This window comes from Cebidichthys violaceus, unplaced genomic scaffold, assembly GCF_023349555.1.
Source record: "Cebidichthys violaceus isolate CVI_PGR_0920_01 unplaced genomic scaffold, fCebVio1.0.p SCAF_1, whole genome shotgun sequence".
Lineage (NCBI taxonomy): Eukaryota > Metazoa > Chordata > Actinopteri > Perciformes > Stichaeidae > Cebidichthys > Cebidichthys violaceus.
This window is the reverse complement of record NW_027176262.1, coordinates 13,784,810-13,809,765: the sequence shown is the minus strand read 5'-3', so window position 1 is coordinate 13,809,765 and position 24,956 is coordinate 13,784,810. Positions and strand designations below refer to the sequence as shown.

General features: G+C 42.5%; 2 protein-coding genes across 2 annotated transcripts; one reads left to right on the top strand and one right to left on the bottom strand.

The window, feature by feature from the left end:
* Window positions 1–273: 273 nt before the first annotated feature.
* Window positions 274–1,462, top strand: dnajc30b (DnaJ (Hsp40) homolog, subfamily C, member 30b). The gene has a single exon (XM_068721980.1). It carries the CDS (start codon window positions 280–282, stop codon window positions 1,414–1,416), a length of 1,137 nt encoding a protein of 378 aa, XP_068578081.1. The 5' UTR covers window positions 274–279; the 3' UTR covers window positions 1,417–1,462.
* Window positions 1,463–3,032: 1,570 nt separating this feature from the next.
* Window positions 3,033–24,598, bottom strand: LOC137873415 (SH2B adapter protein 2). The gene is made up of 9 exons (XM_068711644.1): window positions 24,391–24,598; window positions 14,178–15,162; window positions 10,578–10,679; window positions 10,276–10,367; window positions 9,865–9,965; window positions 9,604–9,765; window positions 9,285–9,487; window positions 6,958–7,132; window positions 3,033–5,894 (listed from the first exon to the last, which is right to left on the bottom strand). The coding sequence occupies exons 2-9, from the start codon at window positions 15,129–15,131 to the stop codon at window positions 5,560–5,562; spliced, it is 2,124 nt and encodes a 707-aa protein (XP_068567745.1). The 5' UTR covers window positions 15,132–15,162; window positions 24,391–24,598; the 3' UTR covers window positions 3,033–5,559.
* Window positions 24,599–24,956: the final 358 nt, after the last annotated feature.

Sequence of the window (24,956 nt, the reverse complement as noted above, 5' to 3'; positions counted from 1 at the left end):
GATAGACCTTACACTCCAAATCAAACCTAACCCTATAATTATACTTATATAGCTTTTTTTTACTGGAAAAGCGGATCTAAAAGTGTGTGATTACATAACAGTATGTTATCCAAGAACTACATAACTATTTACGGTTTACAGTTGTCTGTAAAATGATTGGTCCAATTGGTCGAGTGTGATATGTACTTCCTGTAAACATTGACTCCTATTGGTTCCTCGTTGAGTGACGTGACTGGCCGGATGCTGCGTCATCAGTCCAGCCGACCCGTTGTCGGCAAAATGGCTGAGGTAGGTCAGAAACTGGGCACCGGTGCTTACCGGCTGTCCACTCTCAGAAACAGCCGGAGTCGACCGGTGTGCAGCGGAGAAAGTCCCGGATCTCTGCTGGTTCACTGCACGTTCAGCGACAGTCGGTTAAAAGACGAATGGACCCGGGATCAACGTGAAGTTCAGCCAAGAAGCAAAGCAAAACAATGCAAATCAGAGAAACCTTCCAGAGTGAGAAGAAGTGAAAGTCAACGGGAAAATGTGACTTTACTTTGTGCCACTTCTTTGGAGCTAGATTCATCCCGTTTTATCAGAGAGAGCCTGCAAGCTCACACAACAGCCCTGTGCGCCTCAGCAAGACTGCAGCCTCTCCTCCAGGAGAAGCTGCTGCCCGGCCGGATGACACCCTGGACTAGAGGAGCTGTTTCCATCCACCCTGACGCCTTCAGGTCCCCTCAGCAGCTGCGAGCTTTCTGCACTGTCATCTTCATTCTGGCAGAGCAGGGGTCAGAGAGACTGAGGCGTCTGAGACTACATCCTGATAGTAGTAGAGGCTACAGCTGGAGGAGTGACAGCAGCTCAAAAAGTGCTCCTCTGCTGCACAGAAGCAGGACGTCCTATTACGACACCCTCAAAGTGACCCCCGGTGCCACACAGTCCCAGATCAAGACGGCCTACTACAAGCAGTCCTTCATCTACCACCCTGACAAGAACCAGGGTAACGAGGAGGCCACTCAGTGCTTCTCTGAGATCAGCGAGGCCTATACAGTGCTGGGCAACATCAGCCTGAGGAGGAAGTATGACCGAGGTATTCTGAGCAGGTCGGACATTCAAAGTGCAGGGAGACCGTCCTCCAAAGAGCCTATGAGCAGGTCCACAGGCTCCCCACAGCAGCAGCAGCACCACTACAGAGCCAGGCGGTTCTCCAAAGCCGGGGAGAAGACCATGTTTGATTTTGACGCCTTTTTCCAGGCTCACTACGGGGAGCAGCTGCAGAGGGAGCGGGACATGAAAGCCAGGAAGCAGCGCATGCAGGAGCAACAGAAGGAGGCTCTTAGCAAGTGGAGGCAGGGTAAAATGATGGAGATGACTGTGGCGATGCTGCTGGCCATGGCAGGCTTACTTTTTGTCAATCTCAGCAAGCCCTGAAATAGAAGCAGCAACCTGGTGTGCAGCAACCTATGGGGTTGCATGTGAGGACTCTCGGGGGGGGGGGGGGGGGGGGGGGGTGCTACCTCAGACTGTTTTGCAAGTGTTGCACAGCTTCTGACAGTTGAAAATAATTATTTTTAGTGAGCTGCAGGAGTCAACAAACACCGGATAACTATGTTTCATCTCTTAAAGGCCATAGATAGGCTTCTTATTCATAAACTGTGTTCACTCACAAGCTGATTGTATCAAGACAGCAACTGAATATATTCGTTTTCCTCATGAATAGGATCTAAAAAGCATCAACAAACATCACACACACACACACACACACATACATACACTTGCCTAGAAACGGGCGATTGATCCAAAACGGTAATCTGAAAACGTCATAGCAGGATGTGGAATTATTTATTCCTGCAACCGTTTGATCATGTAGCTCCTTCGTGTGATACCATAATTAACATTTCATTTACTATAAAAATTCGTTTCAGAGTGACATAATCACAATCTGGTGAAACTGCATACTTACCCAGATGTTGCAACATGAACAAACCTGATGTAAACATATTTTTAGGTTCAGTTCTACTTTCTATCAACAATTGTTGATAGAAAATTGTTGCAGTCGTAAAGTTAAACATTTATTCATTCACTCTCTTTTAAGAGTGAGAGGTCTGAAGCCAAACAACAAACCCAATTCGGTTCATCCAAATACTGCACAAGGACTATGTTAAGTGTGTCATGTTGAAAAACAAATCCTCTGCCTTTCCCTATACACTGGATTTGTTGTGTAGAAAGTTACTTTAAAGTGTGCAATTACAAGATTATTAGGAAAGTAATACACATTTCTATGCCTTCTTCCAGGTGTTTGTGTGTATGTACTGTACATACACAATGCCACACTATGGTGACTTTTGTGTGAGGGAAACTGTAAGCAAATATCATAAAGCCATGTGTTGTTTTAATCTAGTTTTATTCATCAATAATCATAGTAAATATGCTGTCTCAATTACCCAGCATGTTTTTGTTATTTCTTTTGCAATGTTATAGGATGTGACCACTAGAGGGCGTCTGAGTACTGATAGATCAGAATGATCTCTGGGTTACAGCTGGAGGCCTGAGGGGCTCAGTGAGTTTAAACTGTGTGCAACGATATTCATGCATGTTATGGAGGTCTCAGCCTGCAAAGAGCTGCTGCTGCTGTGGTTGACTGTCTGTCTGTTTATTACCCTGAAGCTGCTACACAGTAGAAACATCAAAAAGTATATGAGTCTTTAAACTGACTGAAGTGGTCAAAGCAAGTGAAACTATGATCTTTGGATCTGGTTCACGAGCTGTCACACATTTATGAATTGACACTGAATATATAGCAACTCGAAATGTGTTCACATAGCGACATAATTATAGAACATAGGCTGGTTTATCTAATATAAACCGAAACAAAAAAGACCACATGACGTGACACTTCTGTTCTTAATACAGATGAATACATATAGGTGAGACAAATTAAACAGCCTACTTAATCAGATTATTTTTGAACTCTTAGACTTTTCTGAGCCTTTAATCAGCAACATTTCAGGCTCAACACCCAGATTGATGGATAACTGGAGAAAATGTACAATAGTTTGTTCACATTTTATTCACAGAAATATAAAGTAGTATGTCAAGTACATCACTTTGTACAAAATTGCACAGACTCTTCAAAACTCAGTCAGACAACAGAAAATTTAGCTTTAAGAAGTGTTAAGAAAATAAAAGGGAGGCATGAGCAATCTGTGATATGGGCTCTTGCAACACACGGGTTCCACTGAGGCTGTTTCATCAAGAAGAATCAATCAATTGTACATAAATAAGACTCGATAGGAAAAATGTAATTTACAGTTTATTTATGGTTTAGGAATAAATATGTTTCAAAAATAGGATTCAAATTGGCACATGAACTGCTCCGTCTGCTCCTCGACTGACACTGAAATTTTACCTTTAAAGCTAAATGGCCACGCTTGAAAAGACAGACGTTGACTCTTGATATGTTTATTCCAACCTAACAAAAGTGTTGCATATGTTTAAAATACAGTCGCTGAAAGGTGTCTGCTTTTCTGTTCATGTTTTCAGGTGTGTCTACCACGCTGTACAATAAAAGTCTGACATTTTGGGAAGACTTATGAGAACTACTTACTGTACAGTAAATGTGAAGCTACAGCTAGCAGCCTGCTAATTTAGTTTAGCACAAAGACATCTCTGTCCAACAGTAACAAAATCCACCTACTAGCATATCTAAAGCTCACTAATAAGCATTCTGCCTCGGGGACCTTCCTGAACCATCTCCCACGCAGTGGATGAGACAGTCCTTCTGTTTCCAGTGTCTGTTTGTGCTGAGATAAGCTAACCATCTGCTAGCAGTATAGCTTCATATTTATTAGACATTACATTACAGTCATTTAGTAGACGCTTTTATCCAAAGCGACTTACAATTCAGTATCTATCTACACACCGTAGACGCAGCTACGGGATCATTTTTGGGGTTAAGTGTCTTGCTCAAGGACACATTGACATGAGACTAGTAGAGTCTAGCCACCCGTGGCTAAGAGGGTGACCAGACATGTGAGTGGTATTGATTTTTCTAAATTAATTCTGGGCAAGGAAGTGAATAGGTGTATCTCCCAAAATGTCCAACTATGACTTTAAGAGGTGGTGTGAAATGTATTTTTGTTTTGAATCATTAATTAATTACAAAGCTTAAACTCGGTACTCTCTCAACAAAAAGTAAAGCAGCAATGTCACATCTTCTCATTCAAGCATGGCCATCTAGTTCCCTTTAGCTCACTGCCTGTACCGTTTCAGTCCACACCAGGCCGCACAAACAGTGCACAATACTGCCACCTTTCTACAAAAAAACAAGTCCCCAGTCCCTCCGATAGCCTTAATGCTGGATTTGGTTTACTAATATCTTCAAGGCATTACTTCAAAGTGAACTATAGCAACAGCATATCTAATCTACAGGTTATTGATATGATAAGCTTGAATACAGAACCAGCACCAGAAGGAGGGACCTCGAAAACCACATTTTAGAAACACTACTGTAGCACACCGATCATTGAAAAATATTTGGACTCTATTACACCACCACACACTCATAGAAATAGCCCGGTATGACAGCAAAATGGGAGCCACTCTGCCATATTCATACAGACTGAACTTGTGTTGTTCGTCTTCCATTTCAACACTTTTAAACTGATTTCTAACACAACATATGACCACCTGTGTGTGTTGCAGTCACCAATAAAACTGTGAGAACAAAACCATTTCAGTACGCAAAGATATGCATGTTCAGTGTGTTTTAAGCAGAAAATGACGGTAAAGTAATCCCCTGCATTCACTTTTTGGGCCTATGTGATTATGCAAGATGTTAACACCATCCTCCTTGTCAGTCCATTCTAGTCCAAGGTAATTGTCAGGCACTAAGACCCTTTAGGCTGTACACCGTTAAAGAAAAAACATCTCTGAGCTAACACTAACACACCCATGATTGCTGTGCCGATGTTAAAGCAGAGACCCAGAGCAGGACTTTGTAGGGAAACCCTGCAGGGACAGTTAGGATATCCGGGACAGACTCAAAGCAGCTTTACAAACATTAATGGGATGCTCCCGAGAGCGCAGAGAATCTCTGAGGGGAGGGACTGTTTCTTCAGGGTCATTTCAAACTCTCAATCGTTCAGCGGGGTGGTGACACAGGCCCTGCTCCCAGGGAACTGTGGGTAAGGGTGAACAGGAAGTGGTCAGAAGAGATGAATCAAAGCCATATGACTCCACTGGACAACTTCCTCTTGTGTTCTCCGCCCACTCATCTTCCCCGCTGCATTTTCTACATGTCCGTTTCTTACTGGCCTTCTGTTTCTCTGCTCACTCACATTCTTAACAACTGAGTTTGAAACGAAGCTGCAGGGCCTGATGGATTTATCAGCATGGACACACCGCTCGCCATGATATCACCTCCCTTGTCATATCAGAGAAACAGGAAACTGCCTTGAAAGTAAAACAAACAAACAAAATAATGGCCGATCCAGTGATTTGGACCGTTGTTTTTTTTAATAATCAGCAGAGCGTCGCATGTCACCTCCAATACTGAACCCTGCCCCGGGCCGCTCAGTAGAAAGAGTACTGGTTCTCCACTGCCCGAGCCCTGCGAGTCCCGTCAGCGTCGTGGTAGTCGTCAGATGCGCCACTAGAGGCCTCCAGCAGGCGCTCAGAGCTGTTGCTCCGGCTCTGTAACCCTCCTCCTACTCCTCCTCCAGTACCTGGGTCACTGCGGGAGAGGGAGGGAAGAGCGGTGGGTGAGGAGGAGGTGCTGGAGGAGAGCAGGCCATCAGGAGGGGGACCTGCAGGCACTGTGATCCCAGGAGGGTGGAGAGCTGGCTGGGCTGAATCTGTCCAGCATCCTGCATCCCTGGGTTGGATGAGGACTGGAGGCACAGTCACATCTGTAGCAGATTGTGGGAAGAAGAAAGAAATAGAAGACAGAATTGATTAATCTGTGCTGCTAATAATTGTAGGTTTACACCTGACGGCAAAAGGCTCCTTCAGGGAGCAGCAGGTAAATAGAGACAGCGTGGGCCTCCTTTAATATGCTTTCTTTTGGTGGGCAATAACACTGACAACACTGGTACCAAAGACTCGCCTGACCAGTGTATCAGTGAAGCTTTTCACGTCCTGAATCAAACCCTCACTCTATGTAACTATGTGTATGGGAGTGAGTGTATGAGTGTGTGTAGGTCCAGCGTTGGAGGAAACAGAGGGCCTCTTTGTGACCACCAGGGTGGGTTGGGGCCGGAGTCTTGGCCTGCATGCAAAACTCCTGCGGTATAATCGCCCCCTCACTCTCCTGTACAGGAGGGCATTCATCCCATGCAAGGAGAGCAGAGGGCAGGAGCAGTGTTAGTACATCCAATGTTTTTGGAAGTTTCTTATTTCCCTCCACTACCCTTTGGTTTTGAGGAATAATTGTCAAGTTGACTTTTTCTTTGAAACATATATAATTATTTTGAAAAAAAAACATTTGTTTGTTTGTGTTTATGTAAAATAAAATCATATCTTTTAAAATCTTAAAATTGATATTGACCTAAAAAATTCAATTTCTATAATCCTATTCATATTTAATTATCTATAGTAATCAGACAGCAGACTCCTCAGGTAATTTCACACATAGCTCCATCCGACAACCTGAACAGAGGTCTAATCAGACAAAATGCATTAAAATAAAATAAAACACCTATATTGTGTGTTTCCAGGGACCTTAACTTAAGGTGAATGGTTTGACCTTTCCAGCACACCTGATATTAATGAAGCACTAATTAAGCATCTAATCAGGATATAACAAAATGTGGAGTAATGCACCTTTATGTACAAATATTAGGCCTTTGCATGTTAAAAAGAACACCTTTACAGTGTCTTGACATCAACTGATCCAACTCTCCAGTAGTCGTGACTAGTTTTAAGCTTGTGTAAGATGGTGTATGAGCAGTTGTCCTTCATGTTGTTGTGTACCTGTGGTGGAGCTTCGCTGCACTTGTACATAGGAGCGTAATGTGATGTCAGCAGAGCCTCCAGACTCCAGGGGGATGGGGTGGGCGTGGAAGTGTCGCAACATGTCCGACACGGTGTGGAACCACAAGTGGTGGACATGGCACTGCCCGTTCTCGTTCACTGACAAACGCAAATGCTGAGAGAAGGAAGGGAAGGAGAGGGAGATAGGACATTAACATTGGGGGAGAAAAGTTTGTGATTCAAAGGAATTAAGAGGGAGCGAAAGGTGGTAAGAGAGAGGGTAGGGAAAGAAAAAGACACAGTGAACGCCTGAAACAGACAGACCAAGACAGAGGTCAGGACATTATCTGAAAGGCGTCAGAATGCAGAGGGCTGACACCAGAGGAAGAGGCGGCAGCTGACACTTCCTCAACATTGATGGCTAGCAGGATGTGATGGGCAGGGATCGTGTTACATAAGAGAACACAAAATGTTGACATTACTGCATCTTTTCCAGGGACTGGATAACTAGGTATGCCGTGAGCTGCAGTGGCTGCAACCCAAAATGTCATTAGAACAAGCGTAAGTGAATTGAACTGCAGTTGGGAGGAGAGATAAACGTATTCTAAGTTAAGATAATTAATGATTTAAAGAACACTACATTTATCAATGACAGTTGTTTTAATTCTTTTATCAAGTGAAACAAAAACAAAAGTCCGGTTTCAGCTTCTCAAATGTGAGAATTTACTTGATTTTAATTCATAACACTTTAAACTCAATACATTTGTTTTGTTTCTTTACTGTGGTTCAGACAAAATCACCAAAGTGAAAATTACTTTTTTGTCCTTTTACATTTTATAAACTAAATTGAACACAAAAACCGAATACAACTGTCAAAACATTTATAAATAACAAAACTAATAGTTGCACCCCTACATCTACACATATACAACACACAACCTTTTACAAACGAGGCCTATTTGCAGGCCTCAGCTAGAATAAAGATAAGAAATACCTAATTAAGTGTATAATTAAATAAAAAAAAAAAAAAATAAAAAAAAAAATTGTTTAATATATTTTTGAGATGAGAAAAATGATGGAGCTATCAGAATACATGTTACAGATTCACATAAGATAAGGATGGAACACAGCACAACTTGGAAAACTCAAAAGCTCGCCCTGGAAAAACAGCACTTTTAGGATATTGTTTTTTGGAAAGTATGGAAATCCAAGACTTTAAATATGCTGAGCTCTTAGAACAACTGATATAGGCTCTATATACACAGCTATACATAGATACAGTGAAACATTTATAAAATATAGAGCATATAAAATTAGAAAACTGATCAAATATTCCAATATTTGAATAAAAAAGTATTTTTTAAATTCAAAAACACTCTATATCACTTCTATGTATCACTCCTGATGTTCAATGAATCAAAAGACAGAAGATTGGACCTTTTTTGAGTGTTTTAAGCTCTTTCTAAGCCCTTTTTAGTTGTTTAGTTTAAGGTCAAATACTGCTTCAGATTCAGCCCTTCTCTCTGTTCAGGGCTGTATCTCAGCCCCCCCTTCTCCGATTTTCACCATTGAGACATCCTTCGAACCGTAGGAGCCAATAGAATTGCCTGGAATTGAAAGCTAGATGATTGACAGCACTATTAGCCAATAAAGCTCAAAAACGTCCCATCTCTGAAATCTAATTTGCTGAGCTTCCAACCCTCCCAAGAATCCGAGGAGTGTCGGAGAGACACGAATCGAACGGATTCACACGGAGCACCAGCAGCTGGACATACATGCAGTGGAAGTACGGACATATTTCATTTTTTCGCTGAGATTCGACCAAAAGTAAGTACAATATTCGATGAAAGCTGTGTGACTTTTTGTGTTCGAAGCTGAATATCTCTGCGATGGTTTACCGGGGAGAGAAATGGAAACTATGTCCGTAATCTCCGTCAGGCGGACATGCTTTTTCATGCTGCATGTTCGTAGGTAGCACGTTGCTAACGGAGTGTAGCAGCTGTTTTCTCCGGTCTGTCCCAGTCATATCGAGTATGATTTATGATATTTTGTTATTTGTTTGCTTGACTGGTGGGAGATGTGTTTGTCTCATGTAGAAGTGACCTAGTTCATGTTGTTCCCAGGACGCTGAGGTTTCTGCAGAACTATAACATCATTATATTCGTTCTTCGTGGGTTCTCTGCCAGTTACTTTTAACACAAAACTCTCTAAGTTTTGATGTACTCTGCGTCCAAATGGGGGACCCTCGGGTGTATAAGGTTTTAATAAACAGATTGTAAGATTCAATCACGTAATAATAGGATTTCTCCTCTCTTTAATCGTCTCACCTTAGCTTTGCCCTGAAAGTTGAAGGTGAGGACGTACTCGCCCGGCCGCGTCTCGCTCTGACGAATCACAAAGAGCCCGTGGCTTCTGGCCCCGCCTGCAAGCACCAACTGAGCCGCACGCACGCGGGACAGTGTACCATGGAACCATGGGTAACCTGCCAGGCTAGCATCGCCATCTGACTCTTTCGCTCCTTCACTGCCGCCTGAGTCAAAACAAATCAATGTTTTCTGTAATCTTCTTTTCTTTAGTGTTTTTGAGTGTTGGTATATGCTTTGATATTACTTGTCAGCAGAGAAAAGTACATGTTTGTGTTGTTACCTGCAGAGGAGTTGGAGCCCTGGGCCTCTGGGGACTGCAGGAAACGCTCCAAAGGCATGTGGGATGGGTGCTGGGTGAAGGGGGGTTCCCTGCAACGGACTGAGGGGGCGCTGTAATGCTCTGCCGCGGTAGGACACGACCTCTCCGGAGCACGATACACACCTAAACACATTTTTGTATTTTAACAAATTCATGTGGCTCAAAAGATTTAAATGGTATAAAGCATGTGCTGCAGAAAAACTGAGAAGAGTCTTTGCTCACCCTCAGACAGCATCTCACAGCTGCAAGAGGCCACCATGGAGCAGTCTTTGGATGCCTGACCATGAGGACACGACGCCAGCTCGATGTCATCACCGCTGTCACTGCACACAAGCAGGCCGGTCAGGAGAACCGCAAGAGCGTATACACAACAAACATCACAGAGTCCTAACACACATCCAAATCCTACAAACAAGGACACAAACAATCTTTTTGTTTACATCCTGAGCTGTGCCGACCCAGGAAGCTGAGGAGGAATGTCAGTGGTGCAAGCTCGCCCATGTTTGTGCTAAAGCAACCTGTCAAAAACTCCACTAATTTCATGATTAATGACTGTGTGTTTCCCCTTTCTCTCTCACTCCATTCCTCTCTTCTCTCAATCAGCCAACAGCAAATATTTATCTGGTGGTTTACCCAGGGTCTATGCAGTCCTGGATGTCAGCAACCCAGGAGTTTTTCTGTAGCGAGTCGATGGTTTCCAGGATGTACTCTCCCCCATTTTCCACCTGAGGAAGCAGCCAAACACTGCGATCACACACTGAGCTCCATTCAAAGGACCACATCAGGGTACAGAACAGGACAAATCCAATCTTAACTCAGCAAGGGCATGAGGGGCAAGCTCATTTTCCAACAATCTGTTTTTGTATAGAAACATATCTGAAAGTGAAGCAGGTGCACTTGTGTTAATGTGTTCGTTAAATGGTTACAGTTTCTACCTTAAGAACAAAAGTGTTGTCCTTGTCAGGCATCTCCAGCGGCATGGTGGTCCTCACCTCCACGATGGCTGACAGAGGGATGCTCACTTTGGGTTTTGAGGACTAAAGGGAACATGCAAACATATACAGAATAAAAAGGTCACATTTAAGCTTAACTGTAAAAAACTACAGCACTCCTGCTGCTACTGTATGTTTATTTTGAATCTGTATTTTTGAATCTGATGAAACCACAACCTTGATCGCTTATTAAGTCATAGAATTTAAATCTAATCAGGACAGACTTACACTTTATAGTAGTTTTAAGGGGTCACAAGCTAAACATGTTGGGACCCACTGCTTTAAATGATGTTAGACAATAATGTGCTGCCTCTGCCTGCATATCACAGTGGACTGAGAAACAAATGTAATATGGTAAACAAACCCAAAATCGTTTAAAGGCCTGCTCAACAAAACTAAACAAAATGTGCATCACTCCCTGTGTGGTACTGTAATTTTCCAAATGTGTAATATCCCCCCAAAGCACAATATGTAATTATGAATGGTCCAAAGTTAAATTAAATCTTGCATTACATCCTGTAGGAGGCAACTGCAACACTTGTAAAAACTACTAAAAGTAGAAAATGTATAAACTGCTAACTAGAGCTTTTAATTAGTGGTACAGGTTTAAATAGTTCCACTTCCCCCTCTGTCTTTAGTGTGAAACACACCCAACTTCTCCAGAGCTTCAAACAATAATTAAGAGGCAACATGCAGTCTGAATCTATGCTACAACATATAACAGCAATTAACTGCATCCCCTGCCTTAAATAACTATTTAAAATAAAAAGATTGCATTACAACATTAAAAGAGTAGGGAAGGGTTTACAAAAGATTGCACAATGTGCACAAATTACTCCGCGTCTCAGTTTTTATGCTGTCTCTTATTTCTCACTGCGTCTTTCTTCTCAGCGATTATTCCTGCTGACTGACTGTAACAAACATGAAAACAGTTTACAAGAAAACATCCTGGCCTCAATTTGCCCTCTGCAGAGAGTTGGATCCAGACTATAACGTATCCAGTGAGTGTGTTTGAGGTGGTGTGTGTGTGTGTGTGTGTGTGTGTGTGTGTGTGTGTGTGTGTGTGTGTGTGTGTGTGTGTGTGTGTGTGTGTGTGTGTGTGTGTGTGTGTGTGTGTGTGTGTGTCAGGAGGGGCAGAGCGAGAAGGAGGCTGACTGATGGTCTGGCAGAGGCTTATCAGCTGATCTGTCTGGAGCAACACTGTTCTCATCTCTATCTGCCTGTGCAGTTGGCTGCCATCCACACCCACAATTCCTTTCTCTGGATCAGATGTCAAAAACCACTTCCTGTATTAAACCATTTCACCATTTCCTGTACCTCTCTACTGCGGACAGCACAAGCCCAATCTCAGTGGGACCTGTCTGTTGAAATGTTAAGATGGTGCGAACCAGTCTTAACCAGTGTAAATGACTGTATGTGCTCCACCACACAGCTCTAACAGCCTAACAGGAAATAATTGTGCAGTTAGTGTGGTCAGTCTTTTATTTCTGCGCTGTGGGTTTTTTGAGGGTTAATCTACCAGAATGTATAACAAATTAAATAACATATTTTCAGAACAGATTATGATTATGTTGTTTTATGCAAGTTTTATTTGTTTTGAGGAGTTGTGGCAAATTTGTTAGTAAAAACATTGAGCAGACACAGTAATTATTAATTAGCATTAATGTCGTGTTTCAGGTCACCTGATGAACGTAAATCCAATATTCGCACGCTCTCCTTTAAGGTTTGTTTTTGGTCTCTTATGTGTCTCTTTAGCTGTTAAATGCTACATTATGTTCACCAGCTAGTCTCTAACTCTGTCTGTGCTGAACAGGTAGTGTACAGTTTTATGAGCTTTTTCAAAAGCTCATAAAAAACAGTAAAGTTGGGGGGCATAAAACCAAAACTATGAGCTGAAAGACATAATAAAGTTAATAATTGTCTATGAGGTTGTCCCTGCAAGCGAGCCCTCTAACATTACACATATCATTTGATTTATTGTTAATATACAAATATTGATTAGTACAGCTTTAAATCAAAATGTTCAATTCAAACAAGGTGGAAATGTCATATCTCAAAACCTGGACGATTGAAAAAAACAAACTAAAACTAACTGCATAGAAGCCCTGAGAGGCAAGGTGAAACATTAGAGTGGGTCGTCTCGAGGCCTTCTGCTGTGTCATAATGCAGACAGTTAGTGCTCTGCAGTGTGCTGCCACACTGAGCAGCCGGCAGATTGATGGCTCTGACAGGGACTGAACCACGGCCAGTCAGCCAGGAGTGAGATTTTATGAGTCAGTTTATCTTTCCGACACTGTTGACTCCGCACTGTTATGATTTGTAAGACCCGAATAAGAGTGAGTGATAAAACAAGCTAAAGCGTCTGCAGGGCAGGCCTGTCGAGATGTCTGGGTTTAATTAATGTGTCACTTCAGCTGCAACCGCTCTAAAGTTTCCCTTAATCTCAGCTGATAATAACTTTCCCACGTGTAGAAGTTAATAGAACATAACAGATTAAACTGCTGAAGCATATTAAGTTATATGTTCCCCCTGTGGCTCTCTCTGAGTTTGGCAGAGTTTTTGATTGACTCAGAAAAACTATTTGGGTTCCTATTTTTAGTTTGTCACTGCAGAGAGTTTGCCAAAGATGAGGAGCAAATCAATATTTACTTTTTGCACATGAAAGGGAATCTTTGCAATCTGCTGCCTCTTACAGAAATCAATGTAACAGCTTCCTCTCTGTCTCTGTCTCTGTCTCTCTCTCTCACAGTCTCCGGTTCTCTCCTTCGCCCCCCTCCCAGACCTGCCTCCCACCTGTCCTCACCCCTCTCCCCCTCTGCACAGGCTTATCCCCACATTCCCACCAGCCATGATCAAAGGACAGTGGCAGATTTACACACACTCAGCTGCACAACCTCATGGCCTTCTTAAGGTCAGGGGCAATGATCTGGAAATCCCATATAGAAAAATGTGAAGTGTGCATTCATGTGAGTGGTTCAACTTCACTTGGGGTCAGTGGGGTTTGATTTTCAGGCTACATTTATATCTGGGATGCACGAAGGGCTGCATATATATATATTAATAATTCATGAAAATAACTATATATATATACATATAATTATGTTCATGAATTATTAACGTATTGATACATTTTTTCAATCAATCTTTAAGTCTAATGCATGATTAGACTTGTCTTGAAAAGCTGAAAATGTACTTGTCCACTTTTTAACAGTGGCTTGACCAAATGAGTTCCTCTGTGCACCTGTATTTGTTTTTGCTATGATAGTAGTAGTGGTTCTGGTGAAAAACAAGATTTTGAGACAATTTTTAAGTGGTCTGTATAAATCACACTAAACACCAATAAGGACTGTGAAAAAACAGATTTTCCTTCATTTTACTTTGTTTTCTGTTGGATTGTCGTATTTATCTAGCTGTTGTCTAGCAGAGTTGGGTGGGAAAGATTAATTATTTGTTGATCAAATCATCCATTAGCCAACTAATTATTTCAGCATGAGATCCACTTTTTTGCCTGATTCTCCTCTTTGTCTGCATGTGTTTGTTTACCTTGGGTGGTACGTAGAACTCCAGCAGGAACCTCTCACTCCCTTCCTCCCTCTTCGTCTTCCTCAGCAGCAGGCGGCACTTCTGCCACTGTGCAGCACCCATACAGTTTGTGTCATCAGCCACCATGTATCTCAGCGCTCCCTCCCTCTGGATCTCCAGCATCTCAGCCTTGTGGCCCTGAGAACCCCTGGGGAGCCGCAGCTTTTGGGACCATTTCTCTCCCCCTGCAGCCTCACCTCCTCCTCCTCCTCCTCCTCCACCTACTCCACCTACTCCTCCTCCTCCCACTCCTCCCCCATTAGCCCTCCTGGCTCCAGAGGGACCATCGGGTTCAGGGGAGGCCCGTCTGTGCCACATCTCTTTCACCCCGTCCACCACACAGAGGCTCATGTTCCTCAGGGAGAAGCCCTTCTTGAAGCGAGCCTTTGGGTGACTGACCGACACGTCCTCTGAGCTGCGCGACTGTCCCAAAGCAGACACCTTGTGGGTTGGCTGGGGGCCTCGGGAGGCAGTGGTGCCATTGCCTCCCCCATCTATCCCTCCCCCTCCACTGTCCATGCTGTCCAGGGATTCACTTGAAGCCCCGGCGTCCTTGCGTCTCTGGTATAGGTCGTGTCCGTAGGACAGCGGGCAGCCCTGGATTCCCAGGAAAGGAACAATGCTGTACTTGGGTGCTGCGTTGGAGCCGTCCTCCCCCGGCGAGGACGCCTTGCTCTCCCGGGCCTGGGTCAGCGCTGCAGAGAAGCACTCCAGGAAGTGGTTGGCAAAGTGCTGGGAGAAACTGGCATCGGCGCCGGGCGAGTCGTAGCACGGATTCTCCGACAGGAAGCGCTGGAACTTGTCCGCGAAGTCTGCAGCGGAGGCTCGAGCATGGAGCTCACAGAACTCTCGCCAATCTGGCAGTGGGCACGAGGAGGAGAGCTCCGGGCTACCGGGCACCACCGCTCCGTTCATCACTGGGCCATGACAACCCACCGAGGAGAGGCTGGAGAGGAGGATGAGGAGCACAGTGTTAGGGTGGAGGAAAATACTGCAGTGTGTATGAGTGTAACTCCTGGCTATAGGATGTGTGAATGAAGCAGACTGCTGAACCAGCTTGTGTCTGTCTTTATAATATCTACATCTTGATACAAAAACTAAGTTCTTCTTTGCAGATTTTCTGTGACATTGGCTTATAAATAAAAACATGCAAATGTTTTTTTCCCCAAAATTAATTAGTTTCACATTTTCCATATTCCCACATCCAATCATATTGTGCAAATTAAAATCTTTGAAGTGATAATCAGGACAGCAGTCAGGATTTGGATCATGAGTCCAAGTGCCCCACCCCAAGACAAATGTGACCGAAAAAATATAATAATAATATAATATTCTTGATTATCTTGCTACATTTTAGTTAATTTAGTTCATTGTTCAGTCTCGGTCCTGTGGCAATGTATCTCCAATTACTGAGCTAAGTAAAACAAGCTTGTTTTAAGTTTTTTTTTGTGACAATGAAGTATTCAGATAATTTTCTCAAACCATAAAGAAACACAAGTTTAAAATCACCAATATGTGAAGATACATGTGGACATCAACTCTGCACACTAGAAAATAATGAATCTTGTATTGTTACAATGGCCTAAAAGTTGTCAAAACTAAATATATTGAGTCAAAAAAACCTACTGGAATCAGCCTATAGAGACTATAAACTCCCTCCTGGTCTCTAAAACCCGCAAATTCTCGTAAAATCTCTGAATCCATGACCTCATTGTCCTCAGTGGTAACTACAGCCTCTGGTGACAACAAGTACAAAGAGTCCAGAACTTGTGGTAGCTGAAGATTATACACAGGATCGACATGTCATTGAAGGACAGTTCATCAACAGATTCAATGTGACAAGATCAAAGAGAAATCATCCAGAAAGCTTGGGTCTCAATCAGTTACCATTTAAAGGTTGCTCAGATAATCTGAGGACAAGCACTCAGATTATCTGAATAATGTAGAAGAAGGAGTTCTATCGCAGCAGCAACTAGCAGCTCCTCTTTATGGCCCATCTATCTCACTCACTGTTGTTTTACTACATAATGAGTGTTTCTTTAAGATCTCTCATCCACTCATCCTTACATTCTTCTGCTCACCAGCATGCATGTGTGTGTGTGTGTGTGTGTGTGTGTGTGTGTGTGTTCATATGACTCAGTCCTCAGCGCTGCCTCCCTCTCTGGCCTGATCGGTGCCAAAACACATCACATCACTGATAACACTCTTCTCTCTGGTTTTTACCACCATTGTGTCAGTAGCAACATCCAAAGCCAGTTTTCACCCCGCTCCTCCCTCTCTTTCTTCACTTCAACACATCAGTGACTAATACAATATCAGTGAATGGTGTCGTGCAATCAAAGACACGGTGGTTTGATTATTATTGTCTGTAAATCACGCAGATAAAAGGATATCGTCTGAGTGGGCAGGCTGGGTGGCATACGCATGGGAATGGCAAACACTCCCCAAGCTGTGAAAGCTTATTCTCAAAGCTGCTTCTCTTGGCAGTTCGTTCACAATGTGCACTCAAATGTTTGCTTTCTGCAATAACCAAATCACACACATATGCGTACATTTGCACGGCAAAGTTCCCTGGGATTTTTTTACAGCAAGCTGCTTTATTGTCATTTTCAAAACGCATCTGTGTGGGAAAAAAAAGTCTGAACACACACATTTAGCTACAAGCCAATCTCTTTCATTCCCTATTTCGTTCTCCCACAGATCTGAAAGAAACAACATGCCAGATCAGAGAGAGGATAATGATAAGGGGAAGTACACAGGGACTCCTGTGTACTTCAGCTCTTTGAAAGACCATCTCGTATACTGGTGTCAGAATTTTAGAGGAATGCTCTGACAGATACAGACACTAGAAAGGAAAGGAAAGGGTGGGATTAGAGAACAATAATGAAAAGAACAGCAAAAGAAATGTGTGGATGTCCCAGAGGAATATGAAGTGCCAAAACTGTGGTTATTTAGCTTCATCTTATTTCATCTACTGTGCAGAAGTGGGTGGTCGGGGGTCTAAAGCTGTTTTGATTGGAAGCACAACAGTACTGTGAGGTTGTTGTTGTTTTCTCTCATGTTCTGCCACCAGGGCTGAATCCCAGCCAAAGGTCCCGAGATGGGAGCGCTTTCATAACCTGTCGCCTGGTGATAGAAATACATCTTGACAGGTTTCAGAGACTCGTGAAGCAAACAGAAGAAGACAAGATGTTTGAATTTGCGATGGTGACAAACTCAGAGGGACAAAAAGAAATAAAGATGTGATCATCACAAAAGCTTAATTAAGTTATTAATAATAACTGTATTAATAGCAATTATTTACTAAAACGGTCAGTTAGAATTCAGTCATCATTAATAGCAATGTTTGGGTTGCCAAGTGGTTGGACAGTGTGGCCACTATGGAAGCAAAGAAAAGTCAAGATTTTAATCTTATAAGCAGCAGAAAACTTGCAGTGATAACGAAGTTTAACCAAATTTGAAATTTGAAATAACACTGACTTCATAGCATTTAAATATTTACCTTTGAAAATCCTTAAAAGAGCTGCAGAGCCTGGTAACTGCAAGCTTCATGGCTTAGAAAGATGATTACCAACATTTATATCTGATTTATTACAAGATAGAAAGAAGAAACATCAGCTCAAGCAATTTTTCACAACATGGCAACCCAAAAAGTGTTGTTACAATGGCTTATAACCACTCAAGTAAATGTTTTAAATACCACTAATAAAGTCGTTAGTTACAACTTAGAAACATTTTACATAGTTATTAGAAAGTGGAACAGAGTTGATAAAGCTAAAATCACTTTCCACTTTCATTCATGAATCCATCACTTCATTCATCCAAACATTCATCCATCCATTCATTCCTTCAAGTTATACCAGATTTGTAAACTAAACTGCTAACCATATAGAGTATTGTTGTAATAATGATCTCACTCCCCTTTTGAGTGTGTGTGTGTGTGTGTTTGTGTGTGTCTGTGTTGAAGTGTGTGTGTACTGCTGCGAGGAAGTCAATACCCATTCAGCTATTTAAAAACCAGCACTGGGCCAACTTTCCACTCATTCAGCAGAAAAACAACAACACACAGTGAGGTGCATTTTCAAAACTCCTGTCCTTCCGCAAAGATGAGGATGTGCCTCTCTCAAGGATACTGACTGTATGCCGCGCCCACTCACACACACACACACACACACACGTTCACCCACCGAGTCAGCATGAAACTTAAGCCATGAAACGCTGGAGGAAGTGGACAGCATTACGGTTTTCTGAGGCTCAGCAGACTGAAGCAGACTACATACTGCAAAGCACACAGGAGTAACAAATGATTGGTTAAGGCCAAAGAGGGGGGCAGTGGTGGAAAGTACATTTACTCAAGCACTGTCTTGTACTTAAGTACAATTTTAAGGTACTTAAAGGTAGTTAATTGAGGTCTATGAGTTGTTAGTAGTTTCAGCAAAGGGAATTCTCCTCTCTAAACTTCAGATTGTTTAATTTAATAACTTTTAGATTCCCAAATCAAGTAAAATTACTCAATATACAACAAAAATGCAAAAATTAAATTAAAAAAAACAAACTGATTCATATAGGGACTCGTCGGAGGAGCCTGGTTGAGAACCACTGGACTGACACTAGCTGGTTATAAAGCAGAGTCAAGCAGTTACTGCAGTAAAGTGCTGCATATGCATTTATGCATCATTATTACCATCAAATAATGTCATCTACAATTTTTCAACAGCCCTTGAAAATCTTTTCTGACTTCCACTGTTGGGTGTAGTTACACACTTCTGACCACACCTAGGTCTACTAGTGATGCTGGGAAACTTTCAACCAGAGGGGGCAGCAGGGAGCTGCTGTTCATACTGATGTTGAGTTATTCTTCAAGTTTACACGTTGAACTTATTAACAGACAGCTGCTTATTTACACACTCAGCAGTTATAAAGCAACATTAACATTCATTGAAAGTTGTGTTTCTGTCCACCTGATCGATCAAAGTCCTAAATTCACTCTCTTTTTCACTCTGTTTTTAGCCAGTGGGAGATTTAGCTCTTGCTGCTACTGCTCCTCTACAACTGTGTCTGTCTGCTGTGTGGTGTTGAGCACATAGTATACTGTACAGTCTGTGTTTCAAGCTTTTATACTAAAAACAGCTGCCTGCTGAATCCGAAAACAAGAGTGCACCAAAACATTAAAGTTACCAGTTGGGCAGCCAAACAATGAGCTGAAACTCACAATGAAGCTCTGTAAAGCCAAGAGGAGCAGCAGATCCAGGTGATAACTCTCTTTACTTTCATCAGTACAAGCAACATACATACATTGATACATTGTTATTATATAATAATATTGATTATAGCTTCTTTAAGTGCATGCATGTCATCCTTGATACTTCTTTACATTTACCTAAGTAGGATTTTGGTTGACAGTCTTTTACTTTTACATTGTCGTTTTTGTACTTTTATTAAAGTAAAGGATCTGACTATTTTTCCCCCACTGGAGGCGGGCATGTTTTTCTCCATAGGCCAGCTGCTAAAACAATCAGTGAGTGTGTGGAGGTGGAGGAGACAAGGGGAGACACACTGTAGGACGAGGGGGAGCGGAGGCACCATGTGGACTCTCACATCCCCATGACTCCCCTCGGCCTTTTTTAGCTCCATTGATAGACCTGTAGTAGAAAAAAAAAAAACAAGACTGAGGGGAATCTAAAAATGTTCACCTCCATCCTTCAGGCTTTACAAGACCCCCCCACCCCCCTGTATCTCTTCCTTATCTGTTGTAAAAATCTAACCGCTACTGTGCCCCCTCCTCCTCCTCCTCCTCTTGCTGCTTATGTACCCAGGGGAGCACGGCTGATGTCTCTGTCAGATGGTTGGGAGTTCTGTCTGCAACAGTAAACTGACTGTGGAGGAGAGGAAAGTAGCATTACTGTGCAGGGAGAAGCTATCAACTGCAGCCTGCAAAACACATCTTACAAGATATGTCCACTTCATGTACTTTGTGGGGCCCTCACAGGACTGAACTGTGCAGAGCCAAGAAGGACATATGCCTGATTAATACTGTGGTGTTGTGGGTCTAGAGCTACTGAGGAAATGATACTGCAGCCAAGCATAACGGATGTACAAGGATTTGTGTTTTTAAAGCTGTGTGTACACATACCTCTGTGCACTCATGGACAGATAAACACTGTATATGTAGTTTAACAGACTCCTATATCCAAACACACTTGTTGCTGAGAGCAGTTTCATGCCAGCAGCACACCCTCTGTGATTGGCTGATGAGGATGATTGGTGATGTTGTGCTCCCACCCCCGGGGAGTTTGGGCCCTGCCATGTTTTCTAAGATTAGCCTGCTCCGCAGCACAGCACACAGCTAGCAGCACTCTCAGTGTCATACAGCTATGTACATACATCTTCATCATGTGTTCTTATAAAAGATGTAGATATTGCAGCAGCTAGATGTGGATTGACGACATTCGGGGAAATAAGATATGTCATGTTTGTCACACACGCGGGACATAAAACAACAGCAAAACAACCCTTTTGTATATGCATATATAACAAGTAAAGGATTGACGTGAATGGTCCATTAATCAATTGTTAGTTTGTCAGAAAGATCATTTTGGTAATGATTTAATTGTTGAAGTAATATAAAAATAAATTATTCTGGTTCTAGAACCTCAGAGGTAAGAATTTCCTGTTTTATATGATTCTAAATAGAATGTTTCCCCATTTTGAAATATTGATCAGAAAAAAATTGAAATTGTGTCGGTTCTGGATTAATCGATACTGAAAATGATCGTTAGCTGCAGACCTATTTGAAACACCTTAGGATTTGCTGCTTTTTCTGTGTCTCATATGATAGTAAACTAAATATCTTTGGTTAGAAAAGAAAATTATCAGCAGATGAATTGTTAATGAAAACAACTGGGCCGATATAGAACCAACTCATTAATGGGTTATTTTTTACCCAGCACCTTCCAGGGAGGTTCGCTGTCATCGATGTATAAGTGTGTGTGAATGGCAGAACCGTAAAGAAAAACCTTTGATAAATGCACCCATTTACCAACACAAGGGGCTGTTTTGACCCAGTGTTAGTGTTATTATTGTATTACTGTTGAGTCTTCAACCCAAACGAAAGTATGGTATGGATATGAAATGTTATAATCTACTCTAGCTCTTTTTAAGTACTGGGTCTCTGCTATGTTGACATAAACAACCAGGACTGGAAGAAATATCCAATTAATGACAAACTATAGAACCTAAATTTGTAGCACAAACATAGGTGACAGATGCAGAAATCAGCACAAACATGCTGAAGGAGGACAGAAAAAAAAGCAGACAGTGACACAGGAGGGAAAACTGCCGCACAAGTTCGAAAAGGCAGATTACAGTAGATATCCAGGTGTGTGTGTGTGTGTGTGTGTGTGTGTGTGTGTGTGTGTGTGTGTGTGTGTGTGTGTGTGTGTGAATGTGAGTGTGTGAAGACAGCAAAAAAAGGAGAGAGGAGGAAACTGTAAACCAGCTTTAACACTGAACAAAATGAAAGGATGGTGGAAGTGGAAGGAAAAGCAGAGGAGATGTAGACAGGAGAGGAGAGAGGAGATAGAGAGGTGAGTGAAGGGGATCAGATGTGGCAGTAGGAGGAAGAGCAGAAGTAGAGGTCAGCAGTGAGAGACCCCTTTTCTTTTCCTTCATTTAGATCTGCTCACTTCAGAGCAGCCGGTCACTTACCTTTGACCTGACCCCTGATAACCTCTCGGATTCGACTGAATGTTGTCTGGAGAGTTTGAATCAGTCCCGACGAAACACAGGAGTGTCTGCCTTATGAAAGGTAAACACTCCTGATCCAGACACTGATACACTCGGCTGCATAAAGCTCTGTGTGTGTGTGTGTGTGTGTGTGTGTGTGTGTGTGTGTGTGTGTGTGTGTGTGTGTGTGTGTGTGTATAGACGCAGACAGATGCAACCAGTGATAATAAACCAGATGTGATGAGAAGATGGAGACACAAACAAACTGACCAGTGTTCACCAGTTTGCTTGTGGGTTTTTCACCACTTCACAATATAGGTAGCAGGGCCTCGTCATGCAGATACAAACAAATAAATAAGCGTGTCCTCTGTACCAGCAGGCTCTCCTCGCTCTCCCTCTCCTGGTTCCTCTGGCGAGCAGCGACAACGTAAATATTGAGTGAGCTTAGGCATCCATATGGCAGCCAGTGATAAAGGACGGAGCGCGTGGGAGACACGCATTTCGCCACCGACTACCATTTCCTGTCTCTCACCCACCGGGTCTAACTAATTTCACAGATGACCACAGGCCTCTCGCAGAGGAGAAATACTGCACAACCTGTGTGAGCATCAAGTGTGTCAGTTACTGGAACAGATGGGTTTCAATGTTTTTTAATGCAGTGACGCCGAGTGACGCTGATCAAAAAAACGGCCTGATAATCAAAACTGAGGGTGGATGTATGACTCCATGTAACATGACTTTTTGCACTTTTTAGCATGTGTTGGATTTTAACCAGCTATGGATTCATTATTTTCTTACATTCTTATAATTTATACTTTTAAGACATTTTTAGGTGTGAATTAATTGTTTGTGTGTATTTATGTTTGTCGCTATTTTGAATGTAATTGAAATACTGAGGGCTGCAATGAAAAGTAATTCAATCATCTATATGTTAATCATTTTTAAGATTGTCAGAAATCAGTGAAAAATGCCCATCACAAGTTCTCAGAGCCCAAAGTGACATCTTAAATCAAATAGCTTTTTAAGGTCCAACCATCATCCCCAAATTGATTAATTTGATTAATTGATTGTTTCAGCATGGCCTCTTGGGTGTATTGCAAACCACTGCCTTCCATTAGGTCATTAAAACTCATAACATAGCGTCAGAGGCATAATGTGGCATTAAAAGACTAACATCAGGACATCACAATGACGTCAAGGCCTACATAACACATTTGTATGTTATATAAGATTGCATTATACTGTTGGGTGTTCTTTTTATTCTGTCCATCCCATGCAACATATAGTCTTGGCGAGAGAAATAAATACACCTGTGGCTTTGTTTAGGTCACTATAAAATCATAACAGTGTCAGAGGAGCATCATCAGAATATCACAGTGACAGTTGCATTGCATTATACTGGAGGGTATAGTGTTGCAACTAAGCTGATTTTTCTGAAAAGCTTAACTAACTTTCAGTGAAGATACTACTCCATCTTTGCAAAAAAAAAATCAGATTTTAGAGGGATGCTGCTAAAATATCACAACAAAACAACATCTATGATAAAAGAAATATATATAATTTAGTTATAAAACAAGAAAAACAAACAATTTTCTTTGATTTGGTGCCTATAAAATCACAACATAGTACCAGAGAGAGAGTATTATCATACGTGACAGTGACGTAAAGGCCTATATAACAGCAGGCCTGTGTCCTACAATAATCAGTCTTATTAGGCTTCATATTTACTTACAGTCTCGTGTAGCCAATAAAGAGACACACGAGAGGAAGTCAATAGCAGGCCTGAAACAGGCCTACTGCGGGCCCAGAGAGCCTATTTACAGCCAACGGTGGGTCGCGGTGCAGGCTGCGTAATAGACTTCATGAATGGGAATCGGCCGCTGCCTCCTGCTGAATGGCTGACAGCTCCAGGTCCAGAAAGCAGGAGATGAATGGGAGGCTGCCTGCGGAGTCACGAGTCGGAACACCGATTTTGGATCATCTCAAGCGGGCCTATACATCAGATCACATCACATCACATCAGGCCCCTGAGCCGTCCTGACACTGACCAGACTTTACTCCCTCAAGGCTATTAAAAGGATTATCGGAAAAGCCCCTTTTACACCGCGACCCTCGTAAAGTCCGGGAAGCCTCGTGCACACGAGTCTCTGTGTTCAACACCTAAAAAACGAGCCTATTGCACTTGTTCTCTGCCATCAAAAAGCCGATTATCAACGCAGGATTCATCGCGGGGGGGCTGCCTGTGCATGGGGATGAAGAACCGGGTTTAACACCACAACACAGCAGCAGCCTCCTCTCCTCCTCACCTGGAGGTTTGTTGTTGTTACTCGTTCTTTCTCTTGACACCACCTGCGCATGAAAAAGGACTCTGCAAGATGTCTAATCACTCAATTCAAGCTGGTCCAGACGCGCAGAATAAGAAATAATAACACGCAGCAGCGGCTCTCACCTCAATGCAGGACGGGTTTCATGACGCTGGTGTCTCTGAGAGGATCCTGGTTTTTTGCCGTGAGGGTGTTTTTCTATTGAGGACCAAACATGGCTTTTATTCCCTCTGCATCTGATCTGCTCCTGTCCGGTTTACACGCGCTCACGGTTGGACAGCTCTGCCTCCATCTCTCCGCTCGACGCACAGTGCTGCTGTAGCCTACCTTTGCTCTGCTGTCCACAGACAAGTCAGAGAGAATCAGAAGGAAATTACACTTCCGGTTTATGCTTTCAGAATAAAGTAGTCGATAGGTTATTTGATCGCAGTTCGGTTACTGAGACTCTCTCTCTCTCTTTCGGTTTCTCTAGTTGTTGCTCAACAGTTAATTTCCTGATAATTTTTTCTGAAGATAACTACACGGTTTGGTACAAAGACAGTATTCAGACATAGCCTGTACATGCAGCTTGTTGATTTCTAGATGGATTTAATCCAGAACTGATCAATTTAAACCAAAGTAAATATCAGTTCACTAGTCATTTATAATTGGAAATGTTTTCCTCCAAAGATGCATTAAAGACTCTCTAACA